At 45.1% G+C, this 23,704-nt stretch overlaps 1 protein-coding gene across 2 annotated transcripts in view; it reads left to right on the top strand.

Annotated features, from left to right (window-relative positions):
- The window catches only part of TRANK1 (tetratricopeptide repeat and ankyrin repeat containing 1), a 97,882-nt gene that overhangs the window by 54,522 nt on the left and 19,656 nt on the right, over positions 1 to 23,704 (top strand). For both annotated transcript variants that reach the window (XM_087870080.1, XM_045798274.2), the window contains 8 exons: positions 2,490 to 2,651; positions 4,366 to 4,620; positions 6,363 to 6,539; positions 6,968 to 9,883; positions 15,009 to 15,208; positions 15,519 to 15,656; positions 19,975 to 20,121; positions 22,063 to 22,219. In XM_087870080.1, coding sequence (XP_087726206.1) covers positions 2,490 to 2,651; positions 4,366 to 4,620; positions 6,363 to 6,539; positions 6,968 to 9,883; positions 15,009 to 15,208; positions 15,519 to 15,656; positions 19,975 to 20,121; positions 22,063 to 22,219 — 4,152 coding nt within the window. The remainder of the gene's footprint in view (positions 1 to 2,489; positions 2,652 to 4,365; positions 4,621 to 6,362; positions 6,540 to 6,967; positions 9,884 to 15,008; positions 15,209 to 15,518; positions 15,657 to 19,974; positions 20,122 to 22,062; positions 22,220 to 23,704) is intronic.

The following is a 23,704-nucleotide window of genomic DNA, read 5'->3' as shown; positions in this document are numbered from 1 at the left end:
TAGCATTTACATAATCATCTTTTAAAAAGCAATCTGTGATTATAATACACAAGCGACTTTATATTCTGATGTTTCTTTTGTCTCCTACTAAACTTATAGAAAATTTAGGAAAAAAACACAAATTCAGAGTAATAAATAAGTCAACCACGTCTACCCAGGGGTACCATCACCAGCACCTTTCCTTTTATGCATTTAACATTGTTGATAGTCTCTGGTTTCTTTCCTGACAAATGTGGAACTTTCTCTGACCCATTGCTTAACTATTCTGAACCCGATAACCATGCATTTAATTATACAACTGCATCTAATTGTCTGTATTGGCCAGCTTAATCTAAATCTTAATCTGTTTCTGTTCAGTGTCAAGTGACTTTTTATACTAATTTCCCTAGTGGAAGAATGATATTCTAGAAAAGAATTTAATGGCATGAGGCTGGGGGACAAGTAACACATGATAATGAAGGAAGTTGCTCCTTTTCCAAGGGTCCTATTTCTCTGTACTGTGAGTTTTCACCATTTCTGTGTGTTCATAGGTATTTTAGGAGGAAGATGGGAGGGCCAGGTCACTGTCAGAGCACATACATATTTTCCAGGTTTCCAGCTGAGGTGATGTAGGTCTTCCTTTGCTAAGTGGTTTCCATTTCTTTTTCTCTGGAGGACAGTGCTAAAGTGGGTCTTGCTTCTCTCTGGCACCTAAAGGTCTCTTGAGTAGAGGGCAACGAGCATTTGCCCCCGAAGTTGGTGTGTGTGTGTCTCTGGTGTTTGGACTTGACTAGTTGAAAGGTGATCCAGATGTGTACCAGAAGGCACAGCAGATAATGTTGGAGCTCTGCGTGGATCCCCTAGATCCCTTTCACCGTTGCTGTGCTCCCCGACATGGGGGTGCCTTCACTTTGGAAAGCCAGCACCTAAGGCTTCCTCTCAAGGAGAACAGCATATGGAGCCAGTTTTGCTTGGGTCCTTCAAACTACAAGTGCCTGAGAACGTACATCCTCCCAGGGCAGCCTGTAGCCAGTGATAGATCGAGGTGAGAATTTGAAAGCCCGTCTCCCTGGCCTAGGATTGGGACAGCTGTGAGGTGTACTCGCTCCAGAGCTCCCCCGTAGGATCAGGCAAGGCCACCTGGCTTCCTCCCTGACTCCTAATCTGCTTCCCCCTTTCCCCCACCTGTCACGTCCTTGGTGAACTACTTGCACACAAATCCTTGACTCAGGGCCTGCTGTTGGGAAACCTGATGATGATAGGATGCTTTTCATTTTTTTCTCGTTTTCAAATAGTCCATCTCTTACAAAGTGTTCCTACTCTGTTAGAACATGACATTGAACATTTGTTCATCTCTGCACAACGTGACAGCACCTAATGCTGTGGTCCGGGGCCTTTTCTTTGGGTGTGAAAACACACTTCCAGTTTTGCTCCCCCACGTGCTCAGTAAGATTCTATTTTGAGCAACATTGCTTTTTGAGTGTATCACCGGATACCAAATAAAACATTTTCCCATTTCAACGTTATGTCAGGGGGAGTTTTCTAATCATGACTACTTTCTCAAATAAACTCAACCAAGGGGATATTGTTTTCCCTTCTTTGGCCAGAGAGGTGGCTCCTTCCTCTCGGGTTTTTCTGCTGGCCAGTGAGACGCATGGGTGGCTGGCATGTGGTTGGATGTTCTGTGCTGCTAAGCCCTTCTCTTGCTATCACTTCCTTCAACTCTTTTTTTTTTTTTTAAAGATTTGATTTATTTAGTTGACAGAGATAGAGACAGCCAGCGAGAGAGGGAACTCAAGCAGGAGGAGTGGGAGAGGAAGAAGCAGGCTCATAGCAGAGGAGCCTGATGTGGGGCTCGATCCCATAACGCCGGGATCACACCCTGAGCCGAAGGCAGACGCTTCACCGCTGTACCACCCAGGCGCCCCACTTCCTTCAACTCTTACATCACTCATCTATTGCTGCCTAACAGACTGCTCCCAAAATTTAGTTGCTTTAACAATAAGCATTTATTTCGATTGTGATCCTGCAGGCCAGCTGTTTAGGCTGGGCTGTTCTCATAGCTTTAACTGAATTCCTCCCGGCAACTGTTGTCTTGCTGATCTTGGCCAGGCTCTTTCACATCTATGGACCTTCAGTTTGGACAACGGCACTGATTTCTCTTTGTTCTATGCAGTCTTTTGTCCCCTCAAAGTCGAGACTGGACCTGTCCACATGGCAGAGGGCAGGGTCTCAAGAGAGTGAATAGAACTAAGCCAGGCCTCCTGAGGCCCCACCTTAGAACCAGGACAAAAATCACACAACTGCATTCTATTGGTCATACCAGGTCCGGAAGCCAGGCCGGAATCCAGGGTCGGGCAGGGAATAGGCTCCACCTCTCGATGGAAGGAGACCCAGAGTCACCGGGCAAAGCAAGGGCGTCCACGGAGGGATGGAGAACTAGGGTAATTTTGGCAATCTCCCACAGCTGTGATCTCTGTATTCAGAAGCATCACCTGCTTGTTTTGCAGGACTGAACAATGGGGATGGACCTGTTAGTGAGACCGACATTTTCCGGAAGGCCTCTGAGCAGCTGGTGAAGTACATGAACTCAGGAAACCAGCTACTGCATAAAAACTTACTGAAGCAAGAAGTAGTTCAGAGGTTCTTGCGTCTCCTTTCTTCTCTGCAAGGTAACTTTCCTCACAACGTTCAATTGCGCCAAAGATTATTGATGCCTGTTAGAACTCTTTTCTAATATCTTTAAAACAATTAATTACAAAAAAAATAAAAGTGATGAGCTGTGTGTGAAACATTCAAACAGCACAGAACATTACTCAGTGGAAAGTCCAAATCATCCACCCGGAACGTTAGTCCCTAAAGCCCATTGCCAGCGTCAGTCTCTGTGTCTGGGTTTTCATGTATCCTGCTAGAATTACTGTTGCATATACAATCCCTTTTTAAATACCCTGGATAGTTCTCTCTTCCATAGGTATTGGCTAATATTGGTATATAAAGTTATTATAGAATTGAATGTTAATTCTTTTTCACTATGAAGAAATCAGGAAAGTTCTAGAAAAGAACTTCAGATGACACATTTTAGATAATAATTAGGGAAGATTCTAGAAACCCTAAGGAGGTGAAATTTAGTATTTTTTAAACTGGCAGTCAGTATGGGCTGTAACACATTCACTCGGACCATTCAAAGGGCGGAGATTTCTTAATTTTCCAGAAAATGTGGGAAGGGGTGGCCAGTGGAATAAAAATGCTCTTCAGGAGATGCAGCAGATCATAGTGTTTAAGGCTTGGAGTTTTACATTTTCATCTTAATTCTACCACTTAGCGCCTCTGTGACCTTGGGTCAATTGTTTAACTTCTTAAGCTTCAGTTCCTTCACTCCTGCATTAGCGAGGGTACTAATCTGCTGCGATGATGAGTGTGGAGCACTTAGTCCAGGGTCCTGCACACAGAACTATTTTTCTTATTTTCAAATTACATATTAAGTATTAAAATGAATATTCATGTTAGAAATCCTAGAGTATGGTGGGAAGCAAAAACTAGCAAATACAAATTAAATTGCTCTTATTTAGGTTAACTCTTGATTTCTTCCCTTCTCTTCCTTCCTGCTTTCTTACTAATAGGGTTGCCCAACAAATTATAGAATGCTGGTTGAATTATAACTTTGAATAAACAGTGAATATAGTTTAAGTATGTCCCAGATATTGCAGGAACTATACTAAAATTTAATTTGTTGTTTACCTGAAATTCAAATTTAACTGGCATCCTATATTTTTATTTGCTAAATCTGGCAATTTGCTTACTGAGGACCTCCTTCAGAAGTTTTCCATCCATAGGATATACCAGCATCATGAACTGGGATAACCATTATCCTGTCTCCATACATTAGATAGCAGATGGAAATACTTAGTATATCATGATATGAACTTAAGAATTGAGGATTAAACCATCCTCTCTCTGCTACCTGACAACTCTTAACTTTTTAATTATTCTATAGTGTCTCCCTGTATTTCAGTGCTCCTTAAGCAGAACACACTTTTAATATTATGCAAAACTTAAGCCCGGCTCTTGCCCTTCTGATCTCAGTAGAATGCCCTGACTCACGTATTCTTCCATGACACAGACAATTCCGCTCTCCTCTTGGGCCAGGCTCTATTCTCGTTAAAGAATTTCTAACCTTCCCAAGAAGGTCACATGGTCGGTGCTTATACTGACGTTTACGAGTGGTTGAATAGGTGCCCAAAGTAATTACTTGCTTATATTTTCCCCAGGGGTTAAAAACACTGACCGATAATTCTTGTTAATTACGCCTAAACGTGTTGGGTGGTATGTGGGGACAGGAATCATATGAAACTTTTTGGGAGTGTGGTATATTCTTATTTTTGAAAGAAATCCCACCTGACTTGGTCTGTGACATTAACCGTGACTGCGCCAACACCTTCATCAAGTTTTTACTGGAGAAACAGAAATGGCCGGAAGTGCTTCTGTTGCTGACCCGCAAAGTAAGTGGGGAGCCACCGCTGGGAGACTGCCTCATCAAGGGCTGCAACTTCTCAGACCTTGACCTCTGCACTGTCATCCCCCGCCTCAGCACCTGGGACCCTCGGAGGATGCAGCTCCTGGGCTGCCTCATCGACAGTGGAGGTGAGAATGCCCATGATGAGCACTGGAGACTTGTTCCTTGGGATGCTAGGCCATGGCTGGTCCTGGGTCCTTCACTTGACTTTGGAGACGCCTTTAAATTCTGGCCCATTCTCTTCCTCCATAAATTCTTATTTTGCAACAGTGACCAGGTTAATGCCCTGTCAGTGGGTGCTGGCTTTGTAGGAGCTCTGTGTCTTTGTGAACTCTAGTCACCTCTGTTGGCTTTTCGGGGCTCTTGGCCCCAGGTGTGGTGCACGGGTCCTTTCCTCCCGACTGCCAGCTGGACTTTTCCCTGCACTCAGTATGCTGCGTGTGTCCCTGTAAACTCTCCAGCATTCTTTTCTAGTCAGCGGATTACGATTGAGGTGCTTATTTGTAAAGAAACAGCCAAATAATTGGTGGGTGGAAATATCTGCCACTATAATCAGCCCAATCACACTTGGCTGGATGTATGTCTGGAGAGAGCCAGTGTCTTGCTGGATCGGGTTTTATTTTTTTTTAAATTTATTGTGTAAAGATTTTATTTATTTATGTGAGAGAGAGCATGAGTGGAGGGAAGGGCAGAAGGAAAAGCAACAGACTCCCATGGGGGAGCCCAATGTGGGGCTCGATCCCAGGATTGCGAGATCATGAACTGAACTGATGGCAGATGCTTAACTGACTGAGCCACCCAGGTGCCCTGGACTTGGTTTTATTTTAAAACTGAGTTGGAAACACCAACCTCCTCCTGCTACCACTTCCCACCCCCGCACTAATGCCACTACTAGTTGTGTGGCCTTGGGCATGCTATTTCTGCCTCCGTCTCCTTCTTTATAAAATGGGAATGATAACAGTCCCTCTTTCTCAGGGATATTCTGAATGTTAAATGAGCTCATGCATGCAGGTTCTTGGAAGAGCACTGTGGCTGTATGGTTTTCTGCTTGCTCGGCTGTTTAAGAGGGAATGCCCTTTATTGGTCCTTAACTCTCAAAGGGCCATATAAAGCCTCTGGGCATTGGCTGTTCCCACAGGTTCCAAGAGGTAGATGGAATGCCTCCTATAGTTTATTTCTTCAAACCCATTCCTCGAGTGGAATATTACTACCTTTGCCTGGAAGCTGTGGCTGTCATGGATTTACTGTTTTATTCCTGAGTCAGCCAGCACTTAAGAAACGCCTCCCTGGAATCTGGTGCTGGGGACCAGGGACAGAGTGAATGCGGGGCTGCTATGTGGGGGTGTGCGGATCGCAGGGGTGCAGGTCAGGGAGGTTGCAGGGCAGAGGGGAGGCATCGACTGAGCTAAAGGGAAGCTGATGTTGGGGGTGGAGAGGTGTCAGGGAAGATGCCATTTGAGGGTCAATGGGCATCCTCAGGACGAAGCTTCATAGAAGCAAAGGATGTAGGAAGCCATGCTCATATCCTGGTCACTGACTGTGTGTCAGGTAGGGTGTTAGGCAGGCACCGGGGTTTCCATTGATCACAGGCCCTGTCCCCACTCCCAGCCAGTGCTGAAGATGGGGTCTGGGGACATGAAGGGGAGCAGGAGATCGGGGAGAGGCATGGCGCATGAATGGGACACTGGAAGAAGTTGGGTTTTCACTCTGAGGGCTCTGGGAAGCCTTTGCCTCAGAAGTTGGGTCAGTATCAGCTCTTCCCTTGGAGTACGCGGCAGAAGCAGTCCCCTCCTCCTCAGGTGAGCCAGGCGGTCACTTGTCACAGGGTACATCCCTCACGGGGATGTGCCCCTCTCCTCTGCCATCTCAGCCTTGCCCGAGGGTCTCCATGACAACCAGGAGACTCCGCTTGTCATGTGCCTGAAACATGAGGACTTCGAGCTGGCGTTTCTACTCTTGACCAAGGGTGCAGACCCCCGTGGTATCTCCCTCACGGAAGGTGATACTCCTTTGCATGCAGCACTCCACATCTTTTTAGACATCAAAGGTAGGCCTTTATTTTTTAAGTAGTCTTTTCCTTGAAGAGGAGGCTGGATATTAGAACTGATGCTGAGCTTTTTCGTCTTTCCTATTGGGAAAACCAATGATCTGAAAAAAGACTCTTCTTGGTCAGGCCCCCTGATTATCTCCTGGCCACTCACCCACAACTGGATGAGAAGGAGCAACCATCATGGTGAATGGTCAGGATGGGTTGACTGAGGAGGATTCTTAAGTTTCAAAGTTGGCTGTCCTCTAGACATGGCCAGATATCTCTTGGGAGCAAATTGTCCCTGGTTTGCAATCACTGGGTTATCAAGTGCTTGGGGAGGTGTGGTGTTCTGAGATGCCCCTGGCTGGCATCTCTCCAAATCCAGGGGTCTCTGTTCTCTGGGAAGAGCGGCTCAGCACTCACAGCATTTTGTTTGTGTCTTTCAGCTGACATCGGTTTTAACTTCCTCAGCCACCTGTTGGATCTCTTCTGGTCCAACCCCACTGAATTTTTCTACCTCAACCCCAATAGCCAGGACAGCAATGGGAACACACTGATGCACATCATCTTCCAGAAGGGCATGCTGAAGCGCATGAAGAAGCTGATAGACCTGCTGGTGAAGTTTGACATCAACTTCAACTTGAAGAACAAAGAAGGCAAAGATGCGAGGCACCGGATTAAGAAGAACGATGCTCTGCTCTTGGCTTGGAACAAGGCTCTGATGGAGAGCAGGCGGAGGAACCGGCAGGACTCTGCTGCCCATCCAGGGAAGCTCCCGAGGCCCACTGCCCCTGGTCACACGTCTCAGCTCAAGTCCCAGGGTTCATCCAAGTCACTGCCATGCAGTGTCCCTGCCAGGACCCTGCCCGAAGGAGCCATGGTCCCTGACAGTTGGGAGACTCTCCCGGATGCCCAGGCAATGAGGCAGGAGCCTGGAACTGTCAGGCCCTGCTCTCTGAGAGACCGCCTGGTACAGGACATTACAGGTTTAATTCAGCAGGTTGAATTGGATACGTCCCTCCCAGGGGACTGTCCTCAGGACTCTGAGCCTCTGGAGACAGGCGTTGGTACGGAAGTAAAGAAGGATGAGCTCCAGCGAACCCTGGGAGTGCAAGGCTCTGACTCTAGTGGGAACAACCACAGCGCCCTTGAGGCAGGGGGTGGATGCGCTCAGGCAGGCCTTGGGGCCTCACAGCTCATTCCTGCTAGCCACAGAGGGAGTGAGGGCAGCGATGATCCAGACAGCTGGAACACACAGGAGATCGAGGCCTGCCTCCAGGACTTCGAGAACATGACGTGGGAGATCGAGTGTACTTCGGAAATGCTGAAAAAGCTGTCCAGTAAGGTCATGACGAAGGTCATGAAGAAGAAAATCATCCTAGCTATCCAGCAGCTGGGGAACGGTGAGTGGACCCAGGGCCTGCAGAAGCGGCTGAAGCACCTGAAGGGGAGCATCCAGCTCTTCGAGGCCAAGCTGGACAAGGGGGCCCGAATGCTGTGGGAGCTGGCCATTGACTTCTCCCCTCGATGCAGCGAGAACCCGGAGAAGATCATTGCCGCCACGGAGCGGAACCTGCACTGCCCGGAGAAGTCGGGTCGGGTCTACACGGAAATCATCCGGATCTGGGACATCGTCTTGGACCACTGCAAGCTGTCGGACTCCATCAGGGCCATCTGTAATGCTTACAACCGGGGCCTGTCCTGTGTCCTGAGGAAGAAGCTGAAGGGCATCCACCAGGGCCAGGTGTCAGCCAATGTGAAGGTCCAAAAGCGCATACCCCGCTTCTACGTGGAGGACACGGAGGCCAAGAAGAGCCAGGAGCATGTGAATCCCGAGTATTTCCCGCCGGCCAGTGCAGTGGAGACGGAGTATAACATCATGAAGTTCCACAGCTTCAGCAACAGCATGGCTTCCAACATCCTCAATGACACAACAGCAACGGTGGAGTACCCCTTCAGGGTGGGAGAGCTGGAGTATGCTGTGATCGACCTCGACCCCAAGCCGCTGGAGCCCATCATCCTCATTGGGAGGAGTGGCACTGGGAAGACAACTTGCTGCTTGTACAGGCTGTGGAAGAAATTCCACATATACTGGGAGAAGGCTGAGCAGGCAGGAAGCCCGCTGCTAACCAAGCAGCTGTGGTTGAAGAGAAGGTTGGAAGTGGAACCTGGAAAGGAAGGTCCACGTACAGAGGAAGAAGATAAGGAGGAGGGAGAGGAGGAGGAGGAAGAAGAAGGTTCCATGGAAGTGGAAACAGTGGACAGCATAGATGAGGAGCAGGATAGTGAAGCCTGTGTAGGGGTATCCAGTGGGGAGCCGGGGGAGCCTGGCCAGGTGGCAGAAGTGTGCACCGCAGAGCATCCTCACCAGCTGGAGCATTTACATCAGATCTTTGTGACCAAGAACCATGTCCTGTGCCAGGAGGTGCAGAGGAATTTCATTGAGCTTTCCAAGTCTACCAAGGCCACCAGTCACTACAAACCACTGGAACCCAATGTCCACAAACTTCAGGACTTAAGGGATGAGAACTTTCCTCTGTTCATCACTTCCAAGCAGCTGCTCCTCTTGCTTGATGCTTCTCTGCCCAAACCATTCTTTCTGAGAAATGAAGATGGCAGCTTGAAAAGATCCATCGTGGGATGGTCCACGCAGGAAGAGTTGACCATTCCCAATTGGCAGGAGGATGAGGAGGAGGCTGAGGCAGACGGAGACAATGGCGAGGAGGATAAAGCTGCAGAAACACGTATGTGTGACAGTGACCCCCGGGTGTATGTGACATTTGAGGTGTTCACCAATGAAATATGGCCCAAAATGATCAAAGGGAAAACTTCCTACAACCCCGCACTGATTTGGAAAGAAATAAAATCTTTTCTGAAGGGGTCTTTTGAGGCCCTCAGCTGCCCCCAGGGGAGGCTCACGGAAGAAGCATATAAGAAATTAGGGAGGAAGCGGTCCCCCAACTTCAAGGAAGACCGGAGCGAGATCTACAGTCTCTTCTGCCTGTACCAGCAGATCAGGTCTCAAAAAGGTTATTTCGATGAAGAAGATGTTCTATATAACCTGTCCCGGAGGCTGTCGAAGCTCAAGGTGCTCCCGTGGTCCATCCATGAACTCTATGGCGATGAGATTCAGGACTTCACTCAAGCTGAGCTGACGCTGCTGATGAAATGCATCAATGACCCCAATGCCATGTTCCTCACGGGGGACACGGCCCAGAGCATCATGAAGGGCGTGGCCTTCCGCTTCAGTGACCTGCGTTCTCTGTTCCACTACGCCAGCAGAAACACCGTGGACAAACAGTGTGCCGTCCGGAAGCCCAAGAAGATCCACCAGCTGTACCAGAATTACAGGTCCCATTCAGGTATGTCTGCGCTTTCTGCTTGCCTGCAGGGGAGGTGCTTGGGCGCCATCTTGCACTGTTTTATTAGGCTTTTGTAGCTGAAGTAAGGAGAGTATCTTGGAGTTTGTTGGGAAATGTACTCACGAACAATAAGTCTTATGGTTTCTGCTGCTTCCCACTCGTAGGTTGATAATTCAAGCTGTGGTTGAGTGGAAAGTACATCTTAGGGAGATTGCCACGACATGAAAACATTACAGGGGAACATTTAAACTGCTTGCGAACTTTTGGTAAAGCACTTCGGAAGCACGTTCTTGTGCTACATAAAGCAATATGCCAATTTCAAAGTCATTAATTCCCAAAGCGGCTTTTCTCCCGAGGAGAAGCCAAAGAAGAGGGCTAGGGGGTGGTGGGAGATAGCACGCACTCGGGTGCTTTTAACTTTAGTTGTGCCCCTTCTCTGTGCCAGGCGTGATGCCAGGCAGCCGATATAGACCACCTGTACTTCACCCTTACAAGGACCCTGCCAGGCAGGCAGCCTTCCCATTTTACAAAGGACACCAAGGCACGCAGGGTTTGAATAACACAACATCCATGCCAGAATCCTTCCTTTATGGTTTATAAAATGCTCACACATTTACCTTCTGTGTCCTGTGTGTGTCTGTGAACAATATAGAATATCCTTTTACATGCTTAGAAACTTTATTTAATGGGATCATGCCACATACATCTTTCTGCCACTTCGTATTTTTGCTTCATGTTACATTTCGGAATTTCTCCATATTGATGATGTGGAGCTCTGGATCCCGCATTTCTAACTAGTGTTAGCACTCCATTTTATGGCTGTACCATAGTTTGTTGCTCATTTCCCAGTAGTGGACATTAGGCTCCTGGCAGTTTTTCACTGTGACATATAATCCTTTAGTGAACCTTCCTGAACAAATCTCTCTGGATCTATGTTATATCTTCTTGCTTTGCTCTTGGGATGGGTGTGAAAGGACATCTGGTATGGTTTGAATCTCCATTTTCTTGAGACGTGGTGTCTTTTCATGTGTTTCTGTATTCTGTGAATTGCCTGTTCTCCCTTGCCTACCTTTGTAATGAGTTGTTTCTCTTACTGATTTGTTAAAAATTCTCTATAAATTTTTGCCTTTGCATCCTTTGTTGATTATAAAAATTGCAGGGCTTTTTTTTAAACTTTGTTACAGTAAAATGGCATATAAATAATGGTGTTCTTTAGTAGAAAGATCCTTTAAATTTTAACTTATGAATGTTTTCTACTATGACTTGCCCTTTTGTGTCGTAAGAAATTTTTCTGATCTGGAGTTACCGAGATATTATCTTCTAAATAATTTTCTAATTGTTTAAAATGTTGCTTTTTATATGTAGGCAGGTATTTAAATTTGGGTAAATTTAAGTAACTAAATTTAGTCTATCTAAAATGTGTGTGAGGTGTGACATTGTTTTTATTGAACCAAACCTTCTCTGATCTAATTTTACTTTTTTCCGTATGGAGAATCAGTGCTGCTGATTCCATTCACTGCTTGGCTCATCCTTGCTTCTGGTTTGTAAGGCTGCTTTTCTGATATATCTGGGACTCTGTTTTTGGGTTCACGGTTTTCTCTGATTTGTCTCATTTGTATGTTCTTGTAGTTAGCATGATATCACACTTACCATAGTTATCAGATTCTCTCTTTGTAATTTTGATCAGAATTTCATTGAGTTTATTGCTTTTTGGGAAGAATTCACATCTTTACATCATCGGGATTTCTGAACCACGACCTTGGTGTATTTCTCTATTCAGGTCTTCTTTTAGTGCCTTCCATACTAGTCTGTAATTTTCCCCAGACATTCCACACAGCTGTTAGACTTGTCCTAGGGATCTTATACTTTTTGTTACTATCATGGCTGCCTCTTTCTCTCTCTCATTCTCTCTCTCTTTTTTTGTTTTTTTTTACATTTTCTATCAGTTATTACTGGTATAGAGAAATACTGTTGGTTTTTATATGTTGATCTGGTCAACCTAACAATCATGCTGAACATTCTAACTTTCAGATTTTGGCATTTTTTTCTGCAGGTAAGGGCAGTCTTTATCTTCTTTTCTATATTTATCATTCCTTTTTTCCTGTTATATTTCATTGGTTAGGACCTTAAACAGAAGCTTTAACAGGCATCTGTGTGTTATTTCTGAAGTTAATGGGCATATTTTTAATATTTCACCATTTAAGTCTGATGTTTATTGTAAATTTTGATGGATGGTCTTTTTCTAGATGCAGCTCAGGTAGGCTACAGTTTGGTGGAAACAGAAAATACATACATACCACACACACACGCACACACACCACACACACACACACACACCACACACACACACACACACACCACACACAGCACACACCACACACACACACCACACACACCCCACACCCCCCCCACACCACACACACACCACACACACACACCACACACCACACACACCCCACACACACACCACACACACACCACACACACACACCACACACACACACCACACACACACACACACCACACACACACCCCCACACACCACACACATTCATACACACACACACATACACACCACACATACACACACCACAGACACACACACATACACACCACACACACCACACACACACACACCCCCACACACCACACACACACACCACACACATTCATACACACACACACACATTGTGAAATTAGATTAAAATTCTGATTTGCTTAGCCAAGGAGTCAGAAAATGATTAGAAGGCAGGTGGCGTCCTAGAGTGTAGCATGCACCACACAACTCAGCCCAGCTTTCCAGGGCTCTGGGATTCCTCACTGATGTCGCATTGAAAAAAAATCACAGGATCTGGCTGTTCAACTTCTTCTTCTTCCGTGGTCTTAAACCTGGGGCTTGGATTGTGTAGGAAGAGCCGGCACAAAGTAATTTATTCTCTTAGTAGGAAATAGAGCCTGGCCCTTGTTCATCTGTTCAGGAGGTGTTTATTGAGCTCTCCTCCCCTGCCTGGCACTGTGCACGGCCAGGTGACTGAGACACGTAACTCACTCTTTCTGTCTTCAGGAAGTGGCTCCAATGGCACCTCCTTTTCTGTTGTTGGATCCAGTAGAAGGATCTGGCATGAGTAGTTGAATGAGCTGCTCATTCTGATTGACCCCCTGGTTCAGTGCCACTAGCATGGGGCCAACAGCCTTTCTGACTGGCAAGATAGAGCATGGCAGAGGGAGTTGTTCCTGGGAGCAGTTTTGATGTTTTTGCAGGGTAACGCATTAGGACAATGACTACATAAATCCCATCTTGGGATGGAGGGAAGGCTGTGTGTATATGTTTCTGTGTATAGAACCAGAAAAAGCCCAAAATGTACTAGATTTTAGAGACTTTATAAAACGCCTAAAATGTTAAAAAAAAGTTACAAGCTACCTGTAAGGCCACTCCCTCCTAACATTCTATTTCATTTCCTTTTGATCTTTTTTCTTTATCACACACATGTATTTATTGATTATGTAGTGACTATTTACTATGTTTAGTGAATATTTTCCCTTATTTTTCTCTTCTTTAAAATTGAGATTCACATAGCATAACATTCACCTGTTTAAATATGCAGTTTAGTGGTTTTAATATATTCACAAGGTTGTGCAACCATTACCACTACCTAATTCCAGAACATTTTCATCACGCCAGAAAGAAACCCTATACCATTAGCAGTCACTCCTCATTTCCCCTCACCCCACCCCTCTGGGAACCACTAACCTACTTTCTGTCTCTATGGGTTTGCCTATTCTGGACATTTTATGTAATAGGAATCATATAATATGTGGCCTTTTGTGTCTGGCTAAGTGATTAGCATAATGTTTTCAAGGCTCCTCCACATTGTAGAATGTGTCAGAGTTCATTCCTTTTTATGGTGGAACCATCTTTTATTCTTTGGGTAGGGTCATTTAAAAATTATTTATCTAGTTTCTTTAGAAGGGCATTTTAGTGAATTCCCGTTTATCACTGTAATCGACACTTCTGTGCCTTTTTCTGATTCTCCCACTGATGTACATCTCTGGCCTTTGCTAGCTTTTGAAGAGGAGGGGACCCCAGTAGCAGCTGATTTGCTTAGATTCAGCAGTTCCCACAGCAGAATCCACTGCTATGCTCCCAACTGTATACATCTAATAATATTACTACTGGGAAGTAAAATTTCTCCTTATTATTTGGTAACAGCAATGGGGACCATGTATGCCCATTTCATGGTGTTCTACCAAGAACATAGTATTTACCTGGTGTCAGGCAAAGGACACGAGGCACAAAGTGAACCATGGAGAGAGACCGAGGATGATCTTGCTCAGTTCAGGTTCAAATCCTGTCACTTGGAGGTTTTTACTAATTTCTTGAACCTTGGAGTCTCTGTTTGTAAAAGTGGGATTATCTGGTCTATGTCACTGGGCAGTCCTGACGATTAAATGGGATACTTTTATGAAGATGCCTGTATTGTGGTCGTGTTCAGTCAGTGCGACTGGCAACGTGACTCAGAGCTTAGATAAGCAATGGGACCCAGGGAGAAAGCTCTTTGCAAAATCCTTTCTCCAGCTCTACCATTTTTCTTAGGATAGTCCTCTCGGCTGGGTATAATCCTGGTGGGAAGGTGATAGAAGCCTTGGTTGCTGCCCCCAGCTAACATTCAGCCCTGCTGTTACCATGACAACGTCTCTACAACTCCAAGCTCCAGTGAGAGGGTCCGAATAATTTTTGCTTCCTACCATCTATGCCAGCCCCTTATATTAGCATTCTAACAGCTTTCATTGTTTAAATTATATTTCTGCCTTGACTTTTCTTTATGAGGTAATTTTCTCTGAGTATAGGTCAGGAATGAGATCCCACAAAACCTTCTTAGCAGTGCATCTCTGCCTTCATTGCCTGTACCCAGAGTAATACAGCACAGGGCCAAAGTGATAATCTGGTGGGAAATGGAAATTGACTTGCAATTACCCATACTATCAGGGCCAATATTGCTTCTCAAGGAAAAACACCAAAGTCAAAATAAAAAAATCAAAAAAAGCACAAATCACACAAAAAAATCCCAGCCATGTTGTCGTCGTGTTGCTCCATATCTGACATGTGTTTTCTGTTTTATCTCAGGAATCCTCAATCTGGCATCTGGGGTGGTGGATTTACTTCAGTTCTATTTCCCGGAATCTTTTGATCGCCTCCCCAGGGATTCTGGCCTCTTTGATGGTCCCAAACCAACTGTCCTGGAGTCTTGTAGTGTGAGCGACTTGGCAATTTTGCTACGAGGGAACAAAAGGAAAACCCAGCCTATTGAATTCGGAGCCCACCAGGTGAGCTTGGGATGGCATGTTGTGAAATAAAAAGGCAGTTTGCGGTTGAAAAAAGGTTTGGGAGGCTGAATTATTCCATGGGGTAGAGTTCAATAGCTCCTCCACCAGAGTGCGTAAATTTCAGATCTAGGTGAGGGAGCAATTGTTAATATGTCAGCTAGCCTGGCTGACCAAATCCAGGCCAGCCACTTCTTTTTAAAGATGTTACCTGCCTCCCACAGAAATGGACTGAGCTTTACCAGATCCCTCTTTGTAGAATTTGATGTTTTCCTCTTTCCTACCTTCTTCTTCTCTTCCCCCCCAACCCCAGGTAATCCTTGTAGCTAATGAAATGGCAAAGGAGAAGATTCCAGAAGAGCTGGGGTTAGCACTTGTGCTAACCGTGTATGAAGCAAAAGGTTTAGAATTTGATGATGTCCTCCTTTACAACTTTTTTACTGACTCTGAGGTATGTTGTGCTGAATTCTTTTCATGCTGTGCATGCAAATATGTATGAGCTACACTTCCACTCTGGGAAAGAGAACGTGGAGCTGAGTAGAATTGAGATTGTCACAGGTACCTCTTTCCGTTCTGGAGCATCATCCATTTGGTGGGGGCTTTGTGTGCTTGGATATGGGTTTTGTCAATGGCTGTGGGTGGTTTCCCAGTGTGTCATGGGCTGGTTCTCCTGTGCCCTGCCCTGCTCTCTCTTTCTTCTGAATGCCTGGTACCCGAGTGCCAGCGTCCAGTGTTCACTAGCTCTGTTATCCTTGACTCCCAAGGATGCTCCAGTTGGAGTGAGCTCTAAGGAGAGCCTTACAAATGAAAGCAAAGTTAGCAGTGTCCACCCTATGAGGACAGAACTGGGCAAGTTCAGTTCATAGAAAGAGAAAACTCCGGGAAGACAAATGAGGCTTGGTTCCTGGCCACTGGATCAGGTAATGTGGGGGAGGAGGACAGCTGCCCTGCCTGGGAGCTCCCTTCTGGCATGGCTTCACCACTGCTTGCGTCCCATGCAGACCATGGCAGTGAAAGAGTCCCTGGACCAACCCCCAGGACCTCCGTGCCAGCCCACTGCTTTGACTTGGCTCCTGAGTCCTTGGGATGGCCTTTTTTCCCAAGCTCAGTACATTATGGGTAGAGTCACCAACTCGAGCCACTGGTTTCTCTTCACCACTGTCTTTCGGTGGGGGCTCAGGCTGGCTGCTGCCTGTGCTGGGGGGGTTTCCTCTGGGCACTTAGCTGGCTGTGTCCTGGTCCCTATTGCAGACTTCCCACTGCACATGGTGCATGCTTGAAGGGGCTGTTGTTCATACTTACGGTAGGAGCACTGTTAACTTTGACACCTTAAAATCTGCCCCAGAACTGACTATTAAATGGAGTCCTGATTTTTTTTTCTGGTCTTTTAAAAAATAGGATTGCCTTGATAATACCTCTGACTACTATTGCTATGGGTACTTCACAGTTTATAAAGTCCTTTTTCAATGCTTTGTTTCCCTTCATCCTCCACTAACCCTCTGAGTTTGTATGTATTTTCATTACCCTCATTCTACAGATAAAGCTGAGGGTCATGGAAATTAAGTAAATTGCCCACAGTCATGGTGTAGGGGACAGAGCCTGGAGACCAACTCAGATGCTTTGAGTTCTCAGTTTTGCGATCTTTCCTCTGTACTCCTTTCCTTTTAAAGCCCCGCATGCAAATTGGCTTCTGGAACCTTCCACGATGAGTATATCATTGCCATATCTTAAGTGCATTCCTTTTCTATTGACTTTTGCTAATGAAATCAGATGCACTCTCATTAACCCTGGAACCATTTTTAATCTCTGAGAACTAACTCTTTTTTCTCATAATACATCCATTGGTCATGGTTGGACCGAGGCTGTGCTGAAAGAGGAAGGGGTAAGACTTTGTTGTTCCTGTCCTTTATTAACTGCCAGTTGTATGCTTGTGCCAGTAAGAAGCCCGAGGAGCTCTGGCCTTACGGATCTGTAACTTGTGGTCGATTCTGTTTGTGAAAGAATAATCCAGTTATTCTGTCTCACCTGATCCTGGAAATGGCGAAGGCCCAGATTATCTTGACCCTGTGCTCCCAACCAGTTTGTTGAATAAAATTAAAATAATCACAAATGGAATCTTTTGGTAACATCCACTTCATCCCATGTGCACAATAAGACTTCTAAAAAGACTCCTGATAGTGGTGCTTCTCGGTTCCCGAGGAATGTCGTTATGCATTCCCCGGGCCCAAAGCACACACTCCATTTATCATCGACAGTCAAGACCAAAAAACATCTCATTTCTAAATGAGAGGAAATGCTTTAATCAAAGTAGAGGAAAGACAGGGATCACCTAAGTCTTCAGTCACCTGAGGTCTGGCTCCTCATGTGGGGTTTCCTTCGGGGTGACTGGCTGCAGGCTGCTGCATAGTAATTGTATTTGACACGGGGGACAGTGGAGAGCTCCTCTCTCCACCCCTGGCCTCTTCTTCCACCCCTGGTTTATGTTTCTGGCAGACACTCTCTTTGTGCATGTGTGTGTGGGGTGTTCTGGTTGCCCCAGTGTGTGATTCTTCTCTTTAAGGGATTTGTTGCTCCCTGTTCAACCATATAGTTGCCAGGCCATCTTCTGAGATGGGGAAGGGACCAAGGAATGGCCACACCAAGTCCTTCTCTTCTAGGGTTTGTCCTCGTTTGGGGCAGCGGCAGTCTTTCTCCCAGTCACCCCCAGACTCTCCTCCTGTGGGGCCTTGGAAGGGTGCTTGCCGTTTACACTCAGCCCCAGTGTAAGGACTCCTAGGGGAGTCCTTTCCTTCATACTCCTGTGTGAATAGGACAGGAGGGACTTCGAAAACCACAGCTTTTAGGGGTTAATCACTTAGAGAACAGGCCCCACCGAGGTGACCTTCACAATGATCAGTCCCAATAGAAGAAACTGGACTTGCTGCTTCTTTTATTGTCAGAGGTGCTGTAGGCCTGTATTCTTGCCACAAATACACGTACTCACTCCTCAAAGACTCTGTCTTGAAAGTAAAGTGTGTTTTATTCCTGGAAAGAGGTTAGTCCTGTGCCATATGAGCGGCTTTTGCTTCTCATTCAGCAGTTTTAAAATACGTTGTGCTTCACTAGCCCTTCCAAGGTCAGCTGGCCTGTGCCTCCTGCTGTCTGCCAGGGGAGCTTCGCAAATGTTAAAATGCTTGTGTCTTTTGCCTGCCTTCCTTGGCTAACAATTCAGGGTGTGAACAGCTCTACAAAGAGGACAGTCATAAGTACGTCCTGAAGGCTTTTTTTTTTAAACTCCCAACTACTTCGATGATTACATGATTGACATCTCTTTTCAGAATATGGTGATTAATTCCATAATTGGTTAGTAGCATAACCATCCTTCTTTAAGAGACAGTGTTTATTTTTTTAAATCAGAATAATTTTAATGTAATGATAATTTTATTAGTATTAAATAAATTAGAGAGTGTTTAAAGCATTTAACCTGATACTTACCAGTTTAAGTTATGGGGTGACTTAAAGGAGGTCATGAACCGTATCCACTCCGTGTTTTCATTATTCTTGAGAAGATACATAGGTGGCAAGGAGCACCATTTTATACATGGAAAAGTAAAGGCTAAGGGGAGTTACCTAGCTACTCTCACAAGATACACTGAAGTATGAAATCTGAAATTTCATAGGAATTCTGCCCTCTAAGTACTGCATGTATTCTGGGTACTTTAGCTTTACCAGGGTCGACCAACCATGGTCCCCAGGGCCAAATCCAGCCCCCTGCTTACTTTTTTGTGGCCTGTGGGCTAACAGTGGTTTTTACATCTTTAAATGGTTAAAAAAAATCAAAGGAAAATAATGTTATATGACATATGAAAATTATATTAAATTCAGCTTTAGTGTTGAAAAATAACGTTTTATCGGGACACACATGCTCATTCATCTACATAATTGACAACGGCTGCTTTTGCATCATAATAACAGATTGAGTAGTTGTGAGAGAGACCACATGGCCCACAAAACCTGAAACTTTTATCCTCTGAGCCTTTAGAAAGAAAACTTGCCAACTTCTGGTCTACATGGTCACTGTGGTTTTGTGGTTTGAGTTTGGATAAAGAGACACATGGCTAAAATATCAACTATTTGTCAAACATTGTACTAGACACTCAACATTGATTATCTCCTTTTATTTCCCGACAAACTTGGGTAGTTCTGGCATCCCCATTTTGCAGAGCAGGGAAAGGAGACGTAGAGGAAACAAAAAAACAAATTTTCTGAGGTCACATAGCTAATGAGTGAAAGAACTGAGATACAAATGTGTTTTGTCTGACCTCAGTCTCCTGTGCACACTATACTCCACAGCTCCTGAATTTTGTTCCATCCTTGGTTGAATAATGTAGTTAGAAAATTTTGTCATATATATCTTAACAGCTGACACTAGGTGGCATCTCTTACACATTGTGAAAAGGGGTGAAGGACACTGGGTTCCTCCCTCCATACTGCTTGCTGAAATTCTTTAAGCAAGAAACTTCCTGGGTGCTTAACATTCCTCCTGGAAGTGGGCATGTGTGCCTGGCTTCTCGGCCATCTTGGCCAAGTGTCTGGGGGAGTTTTCATGGTAGCTTCCCCTTTCCCTGCCTGTGCCACTTGAGGTCCTCCAACCGAGGCCATAGGATGGTCCCCTCATTACAGTTGGGCTGAGGGCCCCAGGCCAGGAAAAGGGGGTTAATTTACCACGGGGCTGTGTGTACAGTTCAAGGGCATATTCTATTGGCTTTTAATTTGTCATTGTTGTTCAGGCTTACAAGGAATGGAAGATCATTTCTTCATTTACGCCTTCATCATCTGACTCCAGACAGGAAAACCGGCCACTGATTGAAGTGCCCTTGGAGAAACCCAGCTCCTCCCAGGGTCGGTCCCTCATGGTGAATCCAGAAATGTACAAGGTGATTTCCTGCCATTTGTCCGCATGCATATTTGAAGGGGGGGGGGCAGTAAACAAGGTTTGGATGAGAAGATGAAGTTAAAAATAGAGCCTGGTACTTGACTGGTTTTCTCATGCATCAGCACTGGGAAGTGGAGGATGGGAATGGGCATGGCAGGGATCTCAGTGTTGGCAGACTCTCTTTTCTCAGCAGAGAGTGGGGCTTGATGGGTGGGGCACTGTCTGAAAGTGAAAGGGGGAGGGTTGTACCTACTATTCACCTCTAGAACTCAGCTCTATTCAGAAATTTTGAAGATGCTGACAGGGAACTCACATGTGAAGTCCAGGACAATAGTTCATGTAGACTTGTAATACCAGGCTTGACTGTTGTTGGGGAGGAAAACATTTTACCTTTTAAGATTCCTCCAGTGGTCTAAAAATTAAATTGACATGAAACAGATTAACAGAAGAAAATAAAATTTAGGGGTGCCTGGGTGGCTCAGTCAGTGAAGCATCTGCCTTCGGCTCAGGTCATGATCCCAGGGTCTTGGGATCGAGCGCTGCATCTGGCTCCCTGCTCAATGAGGAATCTGCGTCTACCTCTTCCTCTGCTGCTCCCCTTGCTCCTGCTCTCTCTCTCAAATAAATAAAGAAAATCTTTAAAAAAAAGTTAAAAAAAAAGAAAACAAAATTTAATTGTGTATGTATAGGGAATCAACATAAACATGAGATTCCAAAAACAGGCAAAATGAGGTTTATATGTCATCCTGGACCAAGGAGAAGGGGGTAGGGTTTTAGGGCTTCAGAGGGAAAGAAAGCAATTCACAAAAAGATGAAAAAAGTGAATGTTTGGTAAGCAAATGTTTGCTCGGCCATCCAGAAACAATGGGACCTAGAGAGAAGTTCACACAAGCCGGCTTTGCTATGGTGCTCCCTGTTTAGCATCCCTAGTTCACATTATACTACAGTTATCTATGATGATTGCTCCCTTCCTGGAGCAGGTTCTCTGTCTAAATTCTTTTAGGCAGTCAGGCGGAAGGGCAAAGTTTCTTTGTGAACTTTTGTTTCTTAAAAATAATTAGCCTAAAATAATCCACATGCTGAAGAGATGGCAGTCCACACTTTGGGGTGGCAGATTTTGCTCTGCTACACTGTGAAGGGACCCAGCATCCCTTTCCCTTCACATCGCAGCTGCCTCACCGAGAAGGAGGCCAAAGCTGAGCAGTTCTGCAGAGCTCTTGACTGAGGAAGTCAGTTGATGGAACCTTGAGAGAGTGAAAAGTGAACCAGTAAAACTAAAATCTTTGGGGAGAAACTACCGCCCTAGTTTTATGTCTTGTACAATGTGTAAAACAAATAAACGGAATAGCAGTTAGCAGGTTATTTCAGTAAATGCCTACAAGGCTCTACAGAAATTAAAGTTAAATCACTGCCAAGCTATGCAAACCTCTAGGTAGCCACAGATCCACTGTTGTTTTGAAATGTGCATTATTTAATCAAGTAGGCCCTCCCCGTGTTCAAGTCCTAACCCCTTATGTCTGCAGCTCTCAGTCATGGCATAGGTCGTGAGTAATTTTGTACTAATGATAGTGGTCATAGAAGTGTATGACCGGCTTAATTTGTAAAAATAAGTTACAGGAATTGTGTAAGATATAGCCATTGGGATAAATTGAGTGAAAGGCACATGGGACCTCTCTACACTATCTTTGTACCTTCCTATGAACGTATAATTATTTCAAAATAGAAAATTCCAGCAGAATATGGCAGTGCTGTGCTAATGTTGAGCCCCCTTGCTAGAGCCTCACTTATCTGTGCTGCGACCACAGTGAGCTCCTCCCCTCCTGCTCACGCTTCTGCTATCCTTACATTTGGTTTTTGTATTTCACCAAAGTGAGTAAGCCCATTGAAGTGTATCACGTTGACGCTATAGACAAAAGGCTCTCTGTCTTTGTCCTCAATTTAGCTCCTCAATGGAGAGCTGAAGCAGCTGTACACTGCCATTACACGGGCCCGGGTGAACCTCTGGATCTTTGATGAAAACCCAGAGAAGCGGGCCCCTGCTTTCAAATATTTCATGAGAAGAAATTTTGTCCAAGTTGTGAAGACAGATGAAAATAAAGGTAAGATCTCATTAAGATATTCTGGCTGTTGGATACAAAACATGTTACTCTCATTTGAATAATAACCACCCCCCTGCCCCAACAAAACAAAACAAAACAAAACAAAACAAAACAAAACAAAACAAAACAAAACACAAAACATGTTACTCTGAACAACTTCTTATGGTCAGGTGTAAAGGACATAGGTTTTGGAAAGCCTTTTCTTTCCTTTCCACATTCTTCTGAGAAATGAGCTTTCGTATTTACTGCTAAAATGTGTGGGAAAGTGTGGTTGTAATGGGATGGGGGGAGGTTAGTTCCTTCAGGGAAGATCTTTTATTGATCCTTTAAGAGTGAGGGTCGTGGTAGGGGCCTGGCTGGCTCAGTCAGAAGTGTGTCTGACTCTTGATCTCAGGGTCGTGACTTCAAGCCTCATGTTATGTGTGGAACCTCCTTAAAAAAAAAAAAGTGAGGGTCCTGGGCGAGGTTGAGAGGAAATAGGCTTTCTTGGGGGAACACAAATTGCTAGGTCTTGGACAGCTGACTGGCAATATCTATCAAAATGAAGAATGTGTTGGGTTAAGAGTGACGCAGCAATTCCTGTTCCAGGATCCTAACCTAGAGATATTCTTGTATAAAATCTCAAAGATACACAGACAAGTGTTCCTCACAGCCTTGTTTGTAATTATAAGAAACTAAAACGACCTAAGTGTCTGCCAGTGAGGAACTGTTCACAGCAGCTGCTCTGGTCCTCGGGCTGGTGGGTGCAGGTTGTCGAGGAGATAGGAACACCTTTTAGTTTTCACCTTTTCCCCTTCTGTGCTGTTTGCAGTGTTTAAAAAGCCAAACCAATATTGTGTGTTGTTCTGATCACTTACAAAGACTGGCTAATTAAAAAATGGAGTGAAGTTCTCCTGATGGAATAACTTGCAGAGAAGTCATCAGCCCTTCATAAAGCAGAAAATTGTTGTCTTTCTTGTGGGTTAGCTGTTGAGTTGGCTCCTCCAGGCCACAGTTAATTTCTTTATGGATGAGGGAAAGTGCAGGGCTCAGCCACTGTTTAGAGGTCTGCTGCTTTCCTGAGCATTTGCTGGCCAGTTTTATGGAGAGTATTTCTGGTTGCAGCCAATGGCTCAGTTGGGGACCAGGGTTAGCTCTTCTGTTCCTGGGCCCTGGCTGTTAGGTGTAATGGGGAAAGTTGAAGTTCTGGAGTGAAAAAAAAAAAAAGCCCTAGCTTCATTAGAACTTTCCAGCTGTGCAGCCACATGATCTTGTCCAGACCCACTTTCTCACCCTGGGCCTTCACTTCTTCAATGAAAAGGGAGCAAGGGGGCTGGCCTGCCATGGTCGTTCTTATTCTTCCCTGTGGCGCCTACTCCTTTCATTTCCGAAGTAGATTCTGGCACCTGTTATAAGAGATCATCAAGATAGGCAGTTTTCTTTCATTTAAAAATTACAAGTGAAACAAGATCACAATTTATTTTCTCTTTTTTTCTTTTTTTTTTT

Source organism: Ursus americanus, chromosome 20 (genome assembly GCF_024610735.1).
Source record: "Ursus americanus isolate L20-20 chromosome 20, mUrsAme1.1.p, whole genome shotgun sequence".
In the NCBI taxonomy this organism is placed as follows: domain Eukaryota; kingdom Metazoa; phylum Chordata; class Mammalia; order Carnivora; family Ursidae; genus Ursus; species Ursus americanus.
This window is presented reverse-complemented; position numbering and strand designations above follow the sequence as displayed.